Source organism: Polypterus senegalus, chromosome 4 (assembly GCF_016835505.1).
Source record: "Polypterus senegalus isolate Bchr_013 chromosome 4, ASM1683550v1, whole genome shotgun sequence".
NCBI classification, from domain to species: domain Eukaryota; kingdom Metazoa; phylum Chordata; class Cladistia; order Polypteriformes; family Polypteridae; genus Polypterus; species Polypterus senegalus.
In genome coordinates this window covers 181,041,679-181,064,472 of record NC_053157.1, presented here as the reverse complement: position 1 = coordinate 181,064,472, position 22,794 = coordinate 181,041,679, and the positions used below count along the sequence as shown (strand labels likewise).

At 39.9% G+C, this 22,794-nt stretch overlaps 1 protein-coding gene across 1 annotated transcript in view; it reads left to right on the top strand.

Annotated features, from left to right (window-relative positions):
- poln (polymerase (DNA directed) nu) overlaps positions 1-22,794 on the top strand; it is a 323,190-nt gene that overhangs the window by 164,169 nt on the left and 136,227 nt on the right. Inside the window, exon 7 of the mRNA XM_039751721.1 lies at positions 4,590-4,672. Within this exon, the coding sequence (XP_039607655.1) occupies positions 4,590-4,672 (83 nt within the window). The remainder of the gene's footprint in view (positions 1-4,589; positions 4,673-22,794) is intronic.

Sequence of the window (22,794 nt, the reverse complement as noted above, 5' to 3'; positions counted from 1 at the left end):
TCCTCCTTGTTAACAGATTTTTCTTACACTTTGACCTCTTAATGTTTAAACATATTCTTTGCCCTATAATATTAAACTCAACTATCAGTTATGTTTTAATTGAGTTTACTTTAGCTGGCATACACTTACTATATCATTTTGTCTTAAAATATAAGTATTGAATGATCAAGCCTCTTCTGGTAGTGGTGTAGTTTCTCATGAACTTTTAACCACAAATGTAACATTAAATGTAATAGTTGTCATGTTTGCTAAGTTTTGAATAACTGCTGGAGGTGGTGTAGTGTGCACAGCTCAGATTACATGGTTACATTGTGATTATTGACCTATATTGCTACAGATATTGCTGAAACAACGTTGGCTGTGTACATCCACTCACACCAAGTGTTAGGTAGCCTATAGTATGGAGTAATTCTTGAAATATTTACTTTTACACATTGTTTTTGAAATAGGTACTGACTCGATTATTATTCCAATCTCGTTTTCTAAACACTTTGCTAATTAATACACGTTTTATATGTAAATATTTAAAATGCTTTGTTTTGCTTGTCCTTTATTTTCCTTTTGTAGAGTACATTATTTCATGGTTCATGTCCTCTTTGAAAGACTGTGCTGCAGAAAAATAGATATCAAGTCATAGAATGTCCTCTTCGTACAACATACATTGTTGTAAAATTCTTTTCTATAATGTGGAATTTAATATGATATAATAATCGGGCGATGGGGTCAAATACTCCTAAACAAAGTCAGTAACTTTTTCTTTTGTAATCGGTAATTACCAGAATATGACACTTTGAATTTTATTGTTGGCTTGTTTGTGTTAAGGAGCCGGGATCCCTTTAAATGGAAATTAAGTGTGTTGCAATAATTGGAGATTCAGTTGATTAATGACTCGATCTCCCTCTAAACATAGAACCTTTTGTCGATGGGATGCATGTACCCAGTTTTGCCTCTCAAGTTTCCATGCTGTGGTCGAAGTCAGGTGTACCTGGTACCTGCTTGAAGATCTTTGAAGGCCATTCTCCATTTCCAAACTCACGTGCTGTTATCCAATTGACTCTACCTACAGCTATAAAGAGTTTTGAACATTATTATTCAGTATTGCAACATTTTAAGGAGAGGAAGATGCTGCTTGTTGCATTAGTCTTCCCAATAATATCTTATGAAATGTTAGCCCTGTGGCTTTGTTACTGGCACCCTTTATTGACATTAACATCAGCAGTAAAACAAGTGGACATTTTAATCCAGTTTCTGCTTGTACCTTGGCTAATTTGGTCAAATTCAACTCTTGTAGGTGATAAGCACAATGTACACATTTCCCTGATTGTATCTTCTAGTTGTAATCTTCAACATAGACCCTTTAATATGGACTTAACCACTATGGCCATTGCTGTATCCTCCACTCAGTTGAAAAACATATGCATCACGGCAAGTTAAATAATTGTAATGTCTGAATAAAGCAAATCTGAATATATACAAAGAGAAGGGGCATCTAGTTGGTCTTGCAATATTAAAACATTTCTTTTTTTCTCAAAAGCAGTCTCCATTCCTTTTTCTGACTATAAGGTCCACCATCCCTGCCCAATCAGTGATACATTTTCTTTCAGTGACCCACAGAATTTGAAAGTGAGTTTAGTCAAGGGCTCACTAGTATAGACAACAGAAGCCAGCAAAGGAGTGGGGATGGAGTTCTTTTATTGTACATTAGGCATGTGAGTGAGCCACCAAATCTGCTAAGTACTGTTTTTGTTCTTCCTGTACACACCCCCTTTCTTGTGTGGTTTATGTTAAATAAATAGAAGTATTTGTTTATTTTGCTAACCTTTGCTCCACTTTTTTAATGTAAAGACTAATATTCAAATCATGTCTAGCTCTCTCTGATAAGACAAGTCTCCGCTTGCTGCTGTTTGTTTACAAAGCAGAAAATATCCTACAATAAAAAAAAAATGCGCACTGGCTCAACTACTATAATACCTTGCATAAAGGAGCAGTACGACCAAATTACTGTAAAGCTTAGGAAAGCAGGAATACTAGTGACTTTATGCCAAAGAAAAAGTGATGCTTTTCTCTGATGAAGTTGCTGAGAACATAGCAAAAAGCCCAACTGAGAGCAAACTCTGAACAAATTACGATGTTGCCAAAAGAAAGAATGCTCTATAATGCAAGACGAATCCTCTACTTGAACCCGGAACAATAACAACAACAATTCCATGCAACATCAGACATATTACTCAAAGACTTGGTATGTTAAAACTGTGTATCTGTGCCAAGATTAGAAGTCTATATACAGTGCATCCGGAAAGTATTCACAAAAGGATACCGGAAAAGGAAACAGAAAAGAGGGGGGTTAGTACAGATTTTAGAGACACTTGAATAGTTATTATAATGAGTTGGAGATATAGAGTATCAGGATTTTGATTACAGTGAAATTATGAGAAGCCCATGTTAAAATAATGTGTTTTCAGCAGTTTTTTTTAAAGTGCTCCACTGTATCAGCCCGGCGAATTCCTATTTGCAGGCTATTCCAGATTTTAGGTGCATAACAGCAGAAGGCCGCCTCACCACTTTTAAGTTTTGTTCTTGGAATTCTAAGGAGATACTCATTTGAGGATCTGAGGTTACGATTTGGAATATAAGGTGTCAGACATTCCGATATACAGTGCATCCGGAAAGTATTCACAGCGCATCACTTTTTCCACATTTTGTTATGTTACTGCCTTATTCCAAAATGGATTAAATTCATTTTTTCCTCAGAGTTTTACACACAACACCCCATAATGACAACATGAAAAATGTTTACTTGAGATTTTTGCCAGTTTATTAAAAATAAAAAAATTGAGAAAGCACATGTAAATAAGTATTCATAGCCTTTGCCATGAAGCTCAAAATTGAGCTCAGGTGCATCCTGTTTCCCCTGATCATCCTTGAGATGTTTCTGCAGCTTAATTGGAGTCCACCTGTGGTGAATTCAGTTGATTGGACATGATTTGGAAAGGCGCACACCTGTCTATATAAGCTCCCAGAGTTGACAGTTCATGTCAGAGCACAAACCAAGCATGAAGTCAAAGGAATTGTCTCGAGGCACAAATCTGGGGAAGGTTACAGAAAGATTTCTGCTGCTTTGAAGGTCCCAATGAGTATAGTGGCCTCCATCATCCGTAAGTGGAAGAAGTTTGAAACCACCAGGACTCTTCCTAGAGTTGGCCAGCCATCTAAACTGAGTGATTGGAGGAGAAGAGCCATAGTCAGGGAGGTGACCAAGAACCCGATGATCACTCTGTCAGAGCTCCAAAGGTCCTCTGTGGAGAGAGGAGAACCTTCCAGAAGGACAACCATCTCTGCAGCAATCCACCAATTAGGCCTGTATGGTAGAGTGGCCAGAAGGAAGCCACTCCTTAGTAAAAGGCACATGGCAGCCCGCCTGGAGTTTGCCAAAAGGCACCTGAAAGACACTCAAACCATGAGAAACAAAATTCTCTGGTCTGATGAGACAAAGATTTAACTCTTTGGTGTGAATGCCAGGCGTCCCGTTTGGAGGAAACCAGGCACCGCTCATCACCAGGCCAATACCATCCCTACAGTGAAGCATGGTGGTGGCAGCATCATGCTGTGGGGATGTTTTTCAGCAGCAGGATCTGGGAGACTAGTCAGGATAAAGGGAAAGATGACTGCAGCAATGTACAGAGACATCCTGGATGAAAACCTGCTCCAGAGCGCTCTTGACCTCAGACTGGGGCGACGGTTCATCTTTCAGCAGGACAACGACCATAAGCACACAGCCAAGATATCAAAGGAGTGGCTTCAGGACGACAACTGTGAATGTCCTTGAGTGGCCCAGCCAGAGCCCAGACTTGAATCCGATTGAACATCTCTGGAGACATCTTAAAATGGCTGTGCACCGATGCTTCCCATCCAACCTGATGGAACTTGAGAGGTGCTGCAAAGAGGAATGGGCGAAACTGGCCAAGGATAGGTGTGCTAAGCTTGTAGCATCATATTCAAAAAGACTTGAGGCTATAATTGCTGCCAAAGGTGCATCAACAAAGTATTGAGCAAAGGCTGTGAATACTTATGTACATGTGATTTCTCAGTTTTTTTATTTTTAATAAATTTGCAAAAACCTCAAGTAAACTTTTTTCTCATTGTCATTATGGTGTGTTGTGTGTAGAATTCTGAGGAAAAAAATGAATTTAATCTATTTTGGAATAAGGCTGTAACATAACAAAATGTGGAAAAAGTGATGCGCTGTGAATATTTTCCGGATGCACTGTAGCTAGTAAACAGCCAGCCTTTTCTGTGTTACATGCTTCTCTATCTAGTCTGTCTTTCATTCTTTCTTATATACAGTATTTGCACTTATATTTATTTAATCCCTGTTATCAATAAATTTTACTATTTTGTTTCTTAAAACAAGTGTGTTTGAGTTACTTTGGTATGTAATGGCTAGACACTGCCTCCTTCACAGCAAGATAAGGAAAATAAAGCAGGAGCATTACCAAATAATTTAATTATTGATGGTGAAACATACTAATGATAAGAACCCAGTGTTAATGTACTTAGTCATTTTTTTTAATTGTTTTTCTGCTGTTTAGGAGAGGAATTCCTGAAACTCAAGTTACTCATCAGGAACGAGAACAAGCTAAACGAATTACTTATTCACTTATTTATGGAGCAGGTAGGACAATAAAAATGTACTAGTTGCTTGTTTTATTTGGCATTAACTATTAGATTTTTTTTTACCTACTATATTATGAAGTTTTCAAATATAAAGCACTATGTGTTTTCAGAAATGCTTAAACTATATTAAACTCCAAGTAAATGTACAGTATAAAATCAGAGCAGATAATGAAAAAAAGCTGAAAAATGCAGAGTGATTAAGGTAAAATGGCATTCACTATACAAAGAGAAAGAACTGGTACGTTTAACATTATTAGAAAATAGCTCTAAGTCACAAGTACTAAACTAAACCAAAGCAAAGAGTCATATCATTTGAATGCTTTCAGGTAATTAAGAGTGCTGAAAAAAAACAAAAGAATGTACATTACATTAAATAATTAAGCATTGAATTTACTTTATAGCTGTCGGCTTCTGCAGTATTCATGCCATACAGCTTTTTATTTCAAACCTGGCACAATACAGAATTATAGCCGATAAGCACCTATCCAGTATTGGGAACAAATCAGAAACCAATCTGTCCATCCAGACCCTCTTTCTCACACACCTGCACTTGTTAGCTAACTTAACATGCATGTTTATGACAATACCCGAATTCTAAATTCTTATTACAAGATAGACAGACGGACAGATGCCCTGTACACAGGCACCTCTGCACATTTTCAAACTTTGGGCATGTGTAATATAACCAAATGTTGTGTAAATTGGAATCAGAGAACCAAAGAAAATAATTCTTTCTAATTTGCTCAGCTAGCCTTTCTCTCTCCTACACCACATGGTCGAAAGCAAACCCCTAACTGCTGGGTGTCCCTTGGTTTTATATGCTGGGCTAATCTACCTATCTAATCATTAATGACAGCCCGACATAATATAGTGACCACCTGCCCCTGCAGCCTTGATCTAGATGGAAGCCTTTCTATTTCTCTGCCATTGCGTTCACATGGCTAAATGGATGTCCTTCCCTGGTATGGCATGAAGTAATGTCGGGATGTTGACATGCTGGTGCTCCGAATCTGCTTGTCATCTACTGATAAAACACAAGAGGTGTGTTTGTGAGGTGGTCTTTTTAATATTTGAAGTAGTAATTTCTATTAAAATTCTCAACAGTTTCTAAACCAAGTAAAAACATGATCTTGAACTTGTTACCAAATTGCTGGTATCTGTAATAAATTCTTAAAATGGGCTTGACTCCAAGTTCCCACCCCACCTATCTTCATATAGAGTGGCTACTCAACTTTTCCTTAGGCTTGGGAAACTTTCTCACAATAAATGTAAAGTTTTTGTCTAACTTGTATTTGTCTTTCTTTAAAACTAATACAATTTTTTCCAAATTCCATTGACCATATAGCTGTTTTAGTCAGGAGCCCCAAAAACTCAATTTCCCTTGTATTTCTTCATTTTTTTCTTTCTAATAATAGAGTACCAATTTTTTTCTTACATTTATGACCTCTTGCAGGGTATTCTCCATGTCATGACTAATTTAATTTTTTAAATACCCAAAATAAATAAACCCATCTCTGCAGCTAATATTTTAGAATAAATGTTGTACTTTGTATTTGGTTTATTGCTTTATTTAAATTCAAGGATGCAATTCTCAGCAATCTCTGGGCAAACCAGTGTATCAAAAACCTTGAAAAGCTTCCTAGCAAAAAATAAATTGAATAACAACATGGGTGATTCATATCATACATAGTGGATGACTACTCCAAAGGTTTATCAAATATCAATGTTATCATGAATGCAATTTGTACTTTGTCAATGAAGTAAGCCTGTGCTTGCAATTCAGATATTTTACAGCACTGATTTAGAAACCCCTGATATTTTTTGGTATCCCCAGAGTAGTGAGCTGGATGGGGAATAGAAGAACTGCTGCTAATTCCAGAACGGAATGCTATTGGCTGAGGGAGGAGGAGTAGGAGGGTGGTGGTGGGGGTACCATTATGAAATAATTGCTTAATTCTCCTACTGTTTGTTGAAGTAGGTTCGTCAATTCTGACATTTGTTTTAATACGTTCACTACATTTTGAAGTTGACTTAAATCATTAATGTTACATTTCATCATATGGTTACTCATTTTGGTGATTTGAGATTCAGATATGCCAATACAAGGTAGGAAGATGATGTTATTGATAATCTACAACAAGGGGATAGCTTTTAATCAACTCTAAGGGTCATTACCAGGTAATCAGTCCTAATTTCGTTTAAGTTTTAAAACACTAATCAGTAATCCAAAATCAAGTATACTATTAAAGAGTCAAATATTAAAGAGACTTTCACAAACCTATTTAACAAAATTGTACTCATAACAAGTGTTTATGAACTTTTAAACACTAATAACAATGTTTCTCAATCAACTAAGTGATTGACAGTGCTGCGTAATGTTTTCTCAATTTCTAAATGACTTCCTTTTCATGAGAAACCTGCCTCCACCCCCTTGCACCTAATTGCTACTATTATAGTAGTTTGTCAGTGAACTTATAAAGGTAAACTTGGTTGCAGTACCATAAGGGTTGAGAAATACTTCTATACAACATTACAGTAAATACCAATAAACATTGATACAATAAAAATTAACAATTTCTTGTGTTTTCCAGAAACCTTTTGATTTCTTGTGAGAGAGCTAGAACAACTCTGGTTCAGTTCCCAGACCAATCAATTCACTCCACATGCTGTATATGTTAAATTCCACCTACAGCAAACCTGACTGAAATTAATGAGGTAGAGTTAGTAATACAGTAATCCCTCCTCGATCCCTCCCTTGCGTTCCAGAACCCCCCGCGATAGGCGAAAATCCGCAAAGTAGAAACCATATGTTTGTATGGTTATTTTTATATATTTTAAGCCCTTATAAACTCTGCCACACTGTTTAGAAATATTCCCCGCACAGTTATACAGCATAAACCCTTTATATTCTCTTAGTTATTAGGTAAGATTCATTGAAATTATGTATGCAAACACACTGTTTATATACTAACAAACATACGTATCATATATCATTGAGGAGTTTTATTTAATACATAATACAGTTTTAAACATATTGTAATTGATTAGGTAATATAAAAATAAGTGAAAAATCTATAACATGTAAATGCTGTACATAAAACCAAAATGTTATTTTACAGATACTGTAGAGCGTCTCCAATATCACATATGTTACAGCCATTAAGTTAGACAGGCCACTGGCAATAAATATCTACAATGCAAGAAAATTTGTATAAAATGTGTGTGCAGTTACAATAAATGTATGTACATGTACTAAGTACTTAGAAAATTAGTTATGGATACTCCCCAACAATGACACGATGGATGACTTGTCCGATAACGAATTTAATTTTACTGTACAACAAAGGAGAACGTTACAGCTCTTCTTATGATTTTAACTAATTAGCACCTGTTTCATACCATCTGCCATCTCTAAACCCATGTATGTACTGTTAAAGATACAACACTACTGCATGCTTTCTTTTCTCTGCTACTGATGTGCTTTAAACTATCTATCCCAACACAGGGCGGAGTGGTGGCTCTGAGGCTAGGGATCTGCATAGGGACAGTTGAATTAAAATGCAAACAAAACAAATTCTAAAGGGAAAAAAGAATCTGATGATTGATATATGATTTCATGTATTTTTTTTACTTAAATTTCTAAGAATTACACATAGAGTATATCTTCTTAATGTAATACACTACCGTGGCTGTTCATTTGTGTGTTCATGATTTTAAATCACCTCTAGCTCGCAAACTGTTTCACCTATTGACTTTAAATTTGGTACACATATACTACGTGACGACTGTAGCATTTTTCATTTATTTTTTGACATAAATCTCAGCGATAAAATATGCATATAAAATAAAACTATAATACATTAATACTGTTTATTTGTCTAGTGGTTTGTCTGTCTTTTATACAGCAAACTAGCAAAATACCCGCGCTTCGCAGCAGAGAAGTAGTGTGTTAAAGAAGTAATGAAAAAGAAAAGGAAATGTTTTGAAAATAACGTAACATGATTGTCAGTGTAATTGTTTTGTCACTGTTATGAGTGTTCCTGTCATATATATATATATATATCAAAGTCAAGTCAAAGTCAAAGTGAACTTTATTGTCATCTCAACCATATACAAGTATACAGATAGACGAAATTGCGAAGCTCAGGGTCCACAGTGTAACAACATGATGTGCAAATAGTAAATTAAAAATAGAATAAAAATTTTAAAATTTATAATTAAAACACAAACAAACAAGACAAGACATTGTGCAAAGATAGGACAAACAAGTAGCAGCAATATTGATGTGTAAGATATGTAATATAATAAGTAAATAAATAATAAATAATAGATATAGATAATACAGAAATTATCAGTGTATGATAATAGTTGTTTAAGACGTGTGTAAACAATGACAGGTCAGAATGTTTCATAAATCCTTAGAGGTCAGTATGAGATTTTCAGTTCTTTGCAGGATAGTGGTTTTCATGTATAAAAGTTCTGTTTTGTAGAGGAGGTTGAGGCCGTGTGGAAGGTCCCAGGGGGCAGCCTGGTGTTAAGGAGTCTAACAGCTTGGGGTAAAACTCTCCTGCAGCCTCGCAGATTTGGCTTTGATGCTGCAATATCTTCTCTTGGATGGCAGAAGTGTGAAAAGTCCATGTGAGGGGTGTAAGGGGTCCTGCACAATGCTGCAGGCCTTGCGGACACAGCGTTTGTAAAATATGTCTTGTAGTGAAGGGAGAGGCACCCCAATAATGTTCTCTGCTGTCTTCACTATCCTTTGCAGGCGCTTGCGGTCGGATATGTTGCAGTTGCCATACCAGACAGTGATGCAGCTGGTCAGGACACTCTCTATGATGCCTCTGTAGAACATGGTGAGGATGGAAGGGGGAAGACGTGCTTGATTCAGCCGCCTCAGGAAGTGTAGTCTCTGCTGGGCTTTCTTGATTAGTGATGAGGTGTTATGTGTCCACGTAAGTTCCTCAGTTAAGTGCACACCGAGGAACTTGGTACTCCTAACAATCTCCACATCTAAACCGTTGATGCTGAGCGGGATGTGGGCAGGACGTGATTTTCTGAAGTCCACGATTATCTCTTTTGTTTTGTCGACATTGAGAGATAGATTGTTGTCTTCACACCATGCGGACAGCCATTTCACCTCATCTCTGTATGCTCTTTCATCATCCCTGCTTATCAGTCCCAGCACCGTCGTATCATCCGCAAACTTGATGATGTGATTGGTGTTGTGCGTGGCTGTGCAGTCGTGAGTCAGCAGGGTGAAGAGCAGTGGACTAAGCACACAGCCCTGCGGTGCTCCAGTGCTCAGTGTGATGATGCTGGAAGTGTTGTAGCCCATCCGAACTGACTGGGGCCTCTCTGTCAAGAAGTCCAGGATCCAATTGCAGAGGGTGGTGTTTAGGCCCAACCTGCTCAGTTTTACACCAGCTTTGGAGGGATGATTGTGTTGAAGGCAGAGCTAAAGTCTATGAATAGCATCCTGACATATGTGTCTTTTTATCCAGATGTGTCAGGGAGATGTGAAGGGCAGAGCATATGGCATCCTCAGTTGACCTGTTTGAGCGGTATGCAAACTGAAGAGGGTCAAGGGAGGCAGGAGATTAGTCTTTATGTGTGACATGACTAACCTTTCGAAGCACTTCATTATGATTGGTGTGAGTGCAACTGGTCGGTAGTCATTCAGGCATGTCACTGATGACTTCTTTGGCACTGGTATGATGGTGGTCGACTTGAAGCATGTTGGGACTGACGACTGGCTCAGAGATGTGTTGAAGATGTCTGTGAGGACACCAGCCAGTTGACTTGCACATTCTTTGAGCACAAGACCAGGTATGTTGTCAGGTCCTGCAGCCTTCCTTGGATTGACTCTGGATAGAGTCCTCCTCACATCTGTTATGGAGAGACAGAGTGCTTGGTCAGTGGAGGGAGGTGTTGCTTTTCTCGCAGGCTCTTTGTTCTGTGCCTCAAACCGTGCAAAGAAGTTGTTCAGCTCATCTGGAAGGGAGGCATCACCATCACTGCTGTGTGGATTGGGCTTGTAGTTTGTAATTGCCTGAACACCCTGCCACATACGACGTGTGTCTCTGGTGCTGCTGAATTGTTTGTTGATCTTCTCGCGTATGCCCACTTAGCTCTCCTTATAGCACGAGACAGGTTGGCTCTGGTCACCCTAAGGCGGCCTTGTCTCCAGATCTGAAGGCTGCATTTCTGATCTTGAGCAGCTTGTGCACTTCTCTTGTCATCCAGGGCTTTTGGTTGGCTCTAGTGGTAACATCCTTGGTAACAGTAACATCCTCTATGCATTTGGAGATGTAGCCAGTCACAGAGTCTGTGTACTCCTCCAGATTGATGGAGTCACCATCCATAGCAGCCTCTCTGAAAATGTCCCAGTCTGTCAATTGAAGCAGTCTTGGAGAGCTGAAACCGCACCAACCTGCCACACTCTGATGCTCTTGCGGGCTGGTTTAGTGCGCTTCAGCAGGGACTTGTATGCAGGAACCATAAAACGCTGATATGATCTGAACAGCCCAGGTGAGGGTGGGGTAGTGCCTTGTAGGCGTCAGGAGCTCGTGTAAACATTGTCCAGACAGCTTCCCCTCTAGTTGCAAAGTTCACATTCTGGGAGAATTTTGGGAGAAATGACTTCAAGTTGGCATGATTGAAGTCTCCAGCAATAATGAAAAATGCCTTGGGGTGCGTCGTTTGCAGTTTGCTGATGATCTCGTAGAGTTCCGCTAGCGCCTGGTTAGCATTTGCGCTAGGCGGGAGGTAGACCGCCACCACCATCACGCAACTGTATTCCCTCGGCAGGTAGAAAGGCCGACACCTTACTGATAAAACCTCTATCAGCGGGAACAGTGTCGCGCAACTGAGGCAGCGTTAGTACACCACTCTCTGTTCACATAAACACACAGTCCGCCCGCTGGTCTTACCGGACAAAGAGGCGTCTCTGTCCGCTCGGAAGATGGTCAGTCCGTCTAGCTGGATTGCCGAGTCTGCAATGTTTTCCTGGAGCCATGTCTCAGTGAAAATAAAGATGCAGCAGTCTCTCATTTCCCACTGCTTGGCCCGCTGCAGCTTTATATAATCCAGCTTGTTGTCCAGCGATCGGACGTTCGCAAGCAGAATAGACGGTATCGCAGGTCTGGTGGGGTTAGTTTTTAGCCTTGTGCGAACACCGCCGCGTTTACCTCGTTTCTGTTTCCGATCTCTGCGCTTGCGTTTTCGCCAACTCAGCTTCTCAGGCTGCCGAAGTAAGCAAAGGCTGCGGAGCGTCTCAGTCACCTCACTGGGTATTTCGGCGCAGTTTCTTTGGAAATCTAGCAGGATTTGCGCTGTAAATGTATGTCTGCGTACTACTATCACTTAAATCTACTTTTCTACTTATACTAGTTAACAAAGACGAACAAAGATTAACACTAAACACTGCGGACTCGGGAGCTCTGTAAGCCGCAGCCTGCACGGGCGCCGCCATACTTCATACTTCATATATATACTAGCAAAATACCCGTGCTTCGCAGTGGTGAAATACTACCTGAACATTTTTATTAAGAAGAAAGTAAACATTTTTAGAGTGAGGTAAAATATATAAAAAATTAATTGTTAAGGATCTCTTTGTATACTATGTTGTCAGTTCGGCCCTCCGGTTGTAATATGACTAAGCTGTGTGCTGAGCTTACTCTTGAGCATGCAACATACAGTTGGCCATGTGAAAAGCAATCTTGCCTCAAATCAATGCCAACCTTTTGTAGTGTTTGTCCCTGAGACTTATTAATTGTCATTGCGAAGCAGAGTCTTACTGGAAATTGAACGCGTTTGAATTGAAATGGGAGATTAGATGGTATAACGGTGATGCGAGGAATAAAAACTGTCACCTGAGGCACTGCCAGTAAAAATAGTCGCTTCAATTAGGTTGTTTTGTAGAGATGTGACCTGATGTCTTGTGCCGTTACAAAGTTTCGGTGGCTGTAAGTTTCTCAGTAACATTATTGGTGCCCCAACCTTCAAGCTGAGATTATGCTCAGGAGTGCCTGGAGGATTTAGAGTGTTCAGAAACTCTACTGGATAATGAACCGCGTCTTCTACTTCTACAACTGAATCAACAGATTAATATGTTTTTGATTGTGAAGGTAGTTCTTGAAGTAAAATGTGGTTTATAGTCGTAGTCATGTCATTTTTTGGTGTCAGGATAGCTCTCTCTCTTAACCATGAGACGTCATTTTGGTGTAGATTTCGTAGATCGGGGTAAACATATTGAAGAAGGCTTTGTAAGGTATTCACGATGAGACAGAGATTTGTAGGAATATGTATTTTACGGTTTTCTTGTATGAAGGTGCCATCACCTATACTCATCAGAAGAGCAGAGAACTCCTCGGCTTTTTTGTCGCGTTTCAAATGAACTCTCATGTTTATTTTTAAAGTAACAACATGGATTTGTGGCCATAGGTATGAAGATTTCAGAGATGCTTTAACTTCATCAGCACGTGTTCCTCTGAGCATGACTGGTAGGGTTTGGCAGAAGTCTCCAGCCAGCAACACTGTCAAACCTCCCATAAGTTTGTTGGTGTTTCGGATGTCTTGGAGGGTCCTGTCTAAAGCCTCAATACCTGCTCTGTGTGCCATAGTGCATTCATCCCAGACAATAAGTGACAATGTCGCAGCACTTCAGCCATGTTGCTCTGCTTTGATATGTTACACATGGGGGATTCAGTATGGTTGAGGTTCAGAGGCAGCTTGAAAGCTGAATGAGCAGTTCTGCCACCCTCTAGAAGAGTTGCAGCAATGCCAGAAGAAGCCACAGCTATGGCAATGTTACGTTTTGCTCGGATTTTTGCAAGGAGAAGGTTTATTAGGAATGTCTTACCAGTTCCTCCTGGAGCATCAAGGAAAAACACCGTGGTAGTGGCAGACGCAACACTGCTCATGATTTGCTCATAAACTGACTTTTGGTCACTATTTAGCAACCACTCGTTATTTGTGACTATATTGGCCAAGTGTGAGGTGTTGTAAGATGTCTCTTTCAAGTACTCGGGATTTGATGCAAGTTGTGCAAGTTCTGTTAAAGGTGAAGGCAAACCGTAATGATGAAGAGATTGACCTCCAATAGCAATGACGTAGTTTTCAAGCAACTGTAGACACTTGTTATAGATCAAATTTAACCACTGGTGGACTTCTGTTCGTATATGATCTCTTTCAGTCTGTCTCCTAACATCTTCTGCTATGCTGTCTTTATGTTTTTCCCATAGGTTTAAGGGGTTTTCCATTTGGCAGAACACCAACATGACAGCAAATAGTTCACGGATCTTTTGAGGTGAGCGAGATAGAGCAGCTTCCTGTAGAGTCTCGTCCCAGTTGATATCGTCATGTAATAAACCGAGTGCCCTGCAGGCTGACTTATAGGTCGGATGTAGGACACCATCAACTGTTCTGAGAGATTTGAAAGATGTGGGACCTGTGATTTTGTTGAGCAGCAGTCGAAGATGGTAGCATTCAGAGTTATTCGGGTGTACAGTGTAGACCTCCCAGTACATTATCCTTTTTCACTCCGAATATCCTGGTACAGGGTTGCCCTGTTTCCTTCGACGAAACATGTTGTTTGCCCACACATAATATGATGGAATTTCATTATAATGAAGTTGTTTAGCAAAATCATTGTGCTTGCAAAGGTCAAAGAACGCTAAAAGGGTCGTTTGTGGTGGATTGTGTACTTTATCGGCAACATTGCCTTCTGTGAAATAAATTCTTTGTCCATTCTCAAGATGCACAGCAAGATGAACGACCGGAGGGAAACGTTCGTGAATGGGAAAACAGAAAATGCGCCAGGCTGCTTCAGAGCTACTAATGTAATGACCAGCTTCAGATCGAGATACTTCGTCATTTTGATTTTGTATTGTAAATACTGCCTGGTCACTTCCTTGTTAACATACTTGCAGATGTATTTGATCGATTTTACTGAATTGCAAAATTCGACATTGATGTGAGCATTGAAGAAGCAGGACAGCACAGGACTATAAGGGACCACCCATCTGTTGTCGATATCTACTCCTTTGATGTTAATTGTATGACCTCCATCAGCAGGTGCGCCGCGTACTGAGGGTAACCATCTTCTCCGGTCTGAGTTTGTGAGATGAATGGACGCGGGTACTTCTTAGTGCATATTCTGTTGATCATGCAGGGCGAGTTGATATTATGAGGTCCACATGGGCCGTGAATCATGTTGGATTTTACTATTTTGTGTAGGGCAGGGTCAGTCTGTGGATCAGGAATTTCTGCACGGATGAGTTGATCGATGAGAGCTGGTTTAATCCTATCCTTTAGCCACAATAGAATGTGTGCATGGGGAATACCTCGCTTTTGCCACTCTATGGTGTACATGTAGCAATTTGTACAGCCGAAAATGTTACTCTTCGTGAGCAAGTCTATCATTTTACGGATCTTGAGATGAAATACACAACTGATAAGGTCGTGGCGATCGTGAGGTTTTGGCGTGGAAGGAGAATTTCAGTGATCTCAGGCCATTTAGGATTGCAAGTAAATGTGATGAATAAGTCAGGGCGGCAATAACGACGAACATATGTCATTGCGTCTTGTGTATGCTCGTGCATATAGCGAGGTCCTCCAGTGAAGGATGATGGTAATATCACTGCTTGACCAAGTTCTGTTAAATCAGTGTCGTTTTTTCTCAATAGCATCTTTTAAGTGAACATAATTTTCAGCCCATAGTTTTTTTTGATTTAGTCTGATATAATTTAGTCTTTCGGATTCAATTTTTGCATACATATCAACTATAAACTGATTTAATAAAGTTCGGAAGAAAAGGATATTATTAGCATGATGTTGTCTGATCATAAGCCGGTATGAATAGAAGTTTGCTGCAGAGATGGTTTTGTTCATAGGTAACTTACTGGCAGCATGAACTTGAGGTATAGATACAGAATAGCCGTCTTCACTTCATCAAAGGATCTGTGGGTTTCTTTAATGCGTTGCAGTTTGTCTCTGGTTTTCAAGACAATGTCTCTATTGTCGATCGTTTGCCCAACAATGACAACACCAACCTGATGAACTGTGGGTTTATTAAATCTGCCTTTGTGTGGATGTAATGGTTTTTTGTCTGTGTGAATGACAACTTTGAAGTGTTTGTCATCATCTGAAATACTGTCCATTGTGGAGTGGAAGTCCTGGATGTAAGTGTTACAGTCATGGAGCATTTTTTGTAATTGCTTGACCAGGGGCATGTTAAGTCCAGAAAAATTAGCGCAGCGGATTTGTGCTTCCTTTTCATTGTCCCCGACGAAATAAATTTGCAAAAATTTGTGTTCCTCACTTGGCATAGGTAAAAGACTGCCAATCAAGTGATACACTTGTCCCTGAACTTTAAATGAAGGCATAAAATTTCCCTCAACGATTTGGTTAGCACCAAATGATGTCATTTGAAATGCGCTGTTGTACTTTCGAATGTTGTTCAAGAAATGCTCACTTTGAGGATGTTTGCCATTTAACAGGCCCTCGAGAAGGTGAGGAAGCTTAGATAAAGGAGTGAGAGAGACTTCACCACCGTTACAGCACAAACCAGGACACTCGCATTTCCACTTCTTTGCTTGACAATAGTCACAGTGAACATCCATGGATCCAATGTGTCTGTTTTGTCAGACTCATAATGTATGTTTGGGTCGTACGCAAATCCAAAATTGGCTTTTTTGAGCCAAACCTGTTGTTTTCGTATGAGCCGCTTTTCATTATTGGGATTGTATCTAGAATCAGAAGCTCTATTAACTTGTGGATTTGCCTCCATGTATTTAGTGACAGCATCTCTATGAACTTGTTGATTCACTTGCGAGTATTTAGCGACAGCGTCCCTATTAAGTTGTGGATGATGTTGTGAGTATTTAGCGACAGCATCCCTATTAACTTGTGGATGTAATTGCGAGTATTTAGCGACAGCGTCCCTATTAACTTCTGGATGTGCGAGTATTTAGCAACAGCGTTCCTATGAATTTGTGGATTTTTCTGCGAGTATTTGGCGGCAGCTGCACGAAGTTGATTCCGTCTAGCTGTATGAGAAAATCTACCACGACGTCTGATACGCCTCCTTTTTACTGTGTTGTCACAGCTTGGATTGCCGCTGTCATAATCAGCTGGATTTGTGTTGAAGTGACATTCAGCATGTGTCAATCGATGTAAACATACAACTGGCTTCATCAATAACTTCGCATCCAGCTTTTGAGAGTTGAAATATTCATAAACATCAAAGTGTTCACTACTTAAATTGTCACCTGTGAATCTAAGATGTTTAAGAGGCATTGACGGTTCTCCAAAGGTGTAAAATATTTTCCTATTTCGGAACACTTGAAAGCGACAACCAAACAATTCAGCGGCAGCCATCAACTCACATGCAGAACCATAGGTGAAGGGCTTAAGCATTTGAGTCTTATAGTGCTCCTGTGTACTATAATTATCTCCTGTACCATCATCAGTCCACACTTTGAACTTCTCCCAGTCATTTAATACATAAGACACAATGTCCTTGCGGATATCAAAAGTGAGTCTGATATGTCCATGCAATATGTAACACAGAGAATGGAAAAGATAGGTGCCATCTCTGGGCATGGAAACCACTCAGTAAGCGACAGTTCTTTAATCGATGGTGATCAACTCGATAAACATGTTAATGCGGGTACGGTTGGAATGATAAAGGAAATGGGTACCTGAACATTGTAAAGTATGTCTAAAATATCTACACAATAACTATAATCATAATAAATGAACAATAAAACAGTGATGAAGCCGTGGATTAAATAAAAAGGAAGGGAATGTAGAGACCGGAGCGACGGACGGTCTTATATAGGCAGGCAGCCAACAACGTGGGAGGCGTTGGAATGGGGGACCCAACGCCGCCTCACACGGTGACCGAGCTGCAGGCTATGGATGTATATATGTACATAAGTAGGATTCAGTTAGCGTTAGGAACCCGCGTACCAAATTTCTTGAAGATGGGCCCATAAGTAACAAAGACTGTTGAAAAGTTCAATATGGCGGCCGACAGTGGCATCATACCACCGAAATAAGTACCAAATTTCAGCTACTGCGGAAACAAAGCATGGTGTGAACCGTAAGTTTAAATTAAGTTTATAGACACAGTCCCGCTGCCGTTTGTCATGCCTACGACGAATATGGTATTCGCGAGATACAAGTTTAATGAGAAGACACGAGGTATAAACGAGACTTTGGATCACTTTGTAACGGAGTTAAAATTGCTGTAGCGAGAAACTTTTAAGTGCCGGGTCTTAGCTAACATTATCAAATTGATCTTTTTTATTTTACAGTATGTGGTTCTGAATTTTACAGCTTTTATAATTGTAGATTGGTGAATCATTGAGTATACTTGTCTAATTATGAGGGCTTCCTTATATTTTTAATTGTAATATTTTCTACTAGTCAGCAAATTTAATTAAAAAAAAACTGAGATAGCTTTCCCACAGAGACTGTAGAGACTGGACACTTTAGCACTTATCCCTGCCTCTTAGTACAGTTACATGATATCTCTGCCAGCATTTGTCACTTGAATGCCAACATGAAGCTAGCAGTACAGAAGGAAATTAGTACTGCCACATATTTGATTTATTTCACTCCACTGCCATTCTGAATTCTATCACAGACTGACATCTACTGTATATCGTTCTGTATATCTATATTGTGTATGTACATATTGTGTGTATGTATATATATATATATATATATATATATATATATATATAATATATATATGTGTGTGTGTGTGGGGGTATATACTGTATATAAGTATGTGTGTATATACAGTATCTATAATAATAAAAGGCAAAGCCCTCACTGACTGACTCACTCACTCACTGACTCATCACTAATTCTCCAACTTCCCATGTAGGTAGAAGGCTGAAATTTGGCAGGCCCATTCCTTACAGCTTACTTACAAAAGTAAAGCAGGTTTCATTTTGAAATTCTACGCGTAACGGTCATAACGGTCAACAACGTCCGCCATATTGAACTTTCTTATTCATGGCCCCATCTTCACGAAATTTGGTAGGCGGCTTCCCTGCACTAACCGAAACCAATGTACATACTTATTTCGGTGGTATGACGTCACTGTCAGCCGCCATATTGAACTTTCCAACATCACTAATTCTCCAACTTCCCATGTAGGTAGAAGGTTGAAATTTGGCAGGCTCATTCCTTACAGCTTACTTACAACAGTTAAGCAGGTGTCATTTTGAAATTCTACGCGTAACGGTCATAACGATCAACAACGTTCGCCTTGTTGAACTTTCTTATTTACGGCCCCATCTTCTCGAAATTTGGCGGCTTCCTGAGCTAACGAAACCAATGTACATACTTATTTGGTGGTATGATACCACTGTCCGCCATATCGAACTTTTCAACAGTCTTTGTTACTTATGGGCCCATCTTCAAGAAGTTTGGTACATGGGTTCCCAACGCTAACTGAATCCTACTTATGTACATATATACGTCCATAGCCTACAGCTCGGTCGCCGTGTGAGGCGGCGTTGGGTCCCCCATTCCAACGCCTCCCATGTTGTTGGCTGCCTGCCTATATAAGACCGTCTGTCGCTCCGGTCTCTACATTCCCTTCCTTGCTTCGCCACGGGATTCACGTCTCCCTACTGATAAATACAGCCTTTTTGTTTAATCCATGGCTTCTCTGCTGTTTTATTGTTTGTTTATTACAATTATAGTTATTGTGTAGGTATTTTACACTTACTTTACATTGCTCAGGTACCCATTTCCTTTATCATTCCAACCCCCATTACCATGTCTATCGAGATGATCATATTGCACGGCCATATCAGGCTCACTCTTAATATCCGGAGGAACATTGTGTATTAAATGACTGGGACAGGTTCAAGGTGTGGACTGATGACGATACAGGAGATAATTGTACTACACAGGAGCACTATAAGAGTGAAATGCTTAAGCCCTTCACCTGTGGTTCTGCATGTGAGTTGATGGCTGCCACTGAATTGTTTGGTTGTTGCTTTCAAGTGTACCGAAATGGCCAAATATTTTACACCTTTGGACAACCGCCAATGCCTCTTAAACATCTTAGATTCACAGGTGATGATTTCAGTAGTGGACACTTTGATGTTTATGAATGTTTAAACTCTCAAAAGCTGGATGTGATTTTATCGATGAAACCGGTTGTGTGCTTACAACGCTTGACAGATGCCAAATGTCACTTTAACACAACAAATCCTGCAAATACTGTCGTAATTAAAACAAACCATGAAACTCAAACCAATTATGACAGCAGCAATCCAAGCTGTGAGATCTGAGACAAGATTACTGTTCACTTGGCCAACTGTACATTGCATCCTTAAGAGTAAGCTCAGCGCACAGCTTGGTCATGTTACAACCGGAGGGCCGGACTGACAACATGTTATACAAAGAGATCCTTAACAAATAATTATTGGCATATTTTCCCTCAGTTTAAAAAGGTTTACTTTTCTTCTTAATAAAAATTTGAATACAGTACTTCGCCGATGCGAAGCTCGAGTATTTTGCTAGTGTATATGTATATATATATATATATATATATATATATATATATATATATATATATGTGTGTATATATGTGTGTATATGTATGTATATACACTGCTCACAAAAATTAAAGGAACACTTTAAAGAAACACATTAGATACATCAGATCTCAATATGAAGTTGGATATCTATACAAATAACGACAGGGCAATGTCTTAGGAACAAAAGGATGCCAAGTCTTTTAATGGAAATAAAAGTTTTCTGCCTACAGAGGGCTCAATTGTGTAGACACCCTAAAATCAGAGTGAAATGAAGATGTGGCAGGCTAGTCCATTTTTCAAAAAATTAATTTCTGCTACTCAAATGCTTTTCAGTATCTTGTGTGGCCCCCACGAGCTTGTATGCATGCTTGACAACGTCGGGGCATGCTCCTAATGAGACGACGGATGGTGTCTTGTGGCATTTCCTCCCAGATCTGTATGAGGGCATCCCTGAGCTGTTGTACAGTTTGAGGAGCAACCTGGCGGCGCCTAATGGACCGAAACATAATGCCCCACAGATGTTCTATTGGGTTTAAGTCAGGGGATCGTGAAGGCCATTCAATTGTTTCAATTCCTTCATCCTCCAGGTACTGCCTGCATACTCTTGCCACACGAGGCCGGGCATTGTCGTGCATTAGGAGGAAACCAGGACCTACTGCACCAGCGTAGGGTCTGACAATGGGTCCAAGGATTTCATCCTGATACCTAATGGCAGTCAAGATGCCATTGTCTAGCCTGTAGAGGTCTGTGAGTCGCTCCATGGATATGCCTCCAAGATCATCACTGACCCACCACCAAACCAGTCATGCTGAACGATGTTACAGGCTGCATAATATTCTCCACGGCTTCTCCTGACCCTTTCACGTCTTTCACATATACTCAGGGTGAACCTGCTCTCATCTGTGAAAAGCACAGGACGCCAGTGGTGGACCTGCCAATTCTGGAATTCTATGGCAAATGCCAATTGAGCTCCCCGGTACTGTGCAGTGAGCACAGGGTGCAGTAGACATTTGGCCCCTATGGCAACCCTCATGAAGTCTGTTTCTGATTGTTTGGTCAGAGACATTCACACCAGTGGCCTGCTGGAGGTCATTTTGTAGGGCTCTAGCAGTGCTCATCCTGTTCCTCCTTGCCCAAAGGAGCAGATACTGGTCCTGCTGATGGGTTATGGACCTTGTATGGCCCTCTCCAGCTCTCCTAGAGTAACTGCTTGTCTCCTAGAATCTCCTCCATGCCCTTGAGACTGTGCAGGGAGACACAACAAACCTTCTGGCAATGACACGTATTGATGTGCCATCCTGGAGAAGTTGGACTACCTGTGCAACCTCTGTAGGGTCCAGGTATCGCCTCATGCTACCAGTAGTGACACTGACTGTAGCCAAATGCAAAACTAGTGAAGAAACAGTCAGAAAAGATGAGTAGGGAAAAATGTCAGTGGCCTCCACCTGTTAAACCATTCCTGTTTTGGGAGTCATCTCATTGTTGCCCCTCTAGTGCATCTGTTGTTAATTTCATTAACACCACAGCAGCTGAAACTGATTAACAACCCCCTCTGCTACTTAACTGACCAGATTAATATCCCATAAGTTTCATTGATTTTATGCTATACTCTGATTAAAAAGTGTTCCTTTAATTCTTTTGAGCAGTATATATATATATATATATATATATATATATATATATATATATATATATGTATATATATGTGTGTATATGTATGTGTATATATATATGTGTATATGTATGTATATATATATATATATGTGTATATGTATATATATATGTGTATGTGTATATGTATGTATATGTGTGTGTATGTATGTATATATATATGTGTGTGTATATATATATATATGTGTATATATATAATGTGTATATATATGTGTATATGTATGTATATATATGTATGTATATAAAAGTAATTGCCCCCTTGTTAAAAAATAACCTAACTGTGGTGTATCACACCTGAGTTTAATTTCCGTAGCCACCCCAGGCCTGATTACTGCCACACCTGTTTCAATCAAGAAATCACTTAAATAGGAGCTGCCTGACACAGAGAAGTAGACCAAAATCACCTCAAAAGCTAGACATCATGCCAAGATCCAAAGAAATTCAGGAACAAATGAGAACAGAAGTAATTGAGTTCTATCAGTCTGGTAAAGGTTATAAAGCCATTTCTAAAGCTTTGGGACTCCAGTGAACCACAGTGAGAGCCATTATCCACAAATGGTAAAAACATGGAACAGTGGTGAACCTTCCCAGGAGTGGCCGGCCGACCAAAATTACCCCAAGGCGCAGAGGCGACTCATCTGAGAGGTCACAAAGACCCCAGGACAACGTCTAAAGAACTGCAGGCCTCACTTGCCTCAATTAAGGTCAGTGTTCACGACTCCACCATAAGAAAGAGACTGGGCAAATACGGCCTGCATGGCAGATTTCCAAGACGCAAACCACTGTTAAGCAAAAAGAACATTAGGGCTCGTCTCAATTTTGCTAAGAAACATCTCAATGATTGCCAAGACTTTGGGGTAAATACCTTGTGGACTGATGA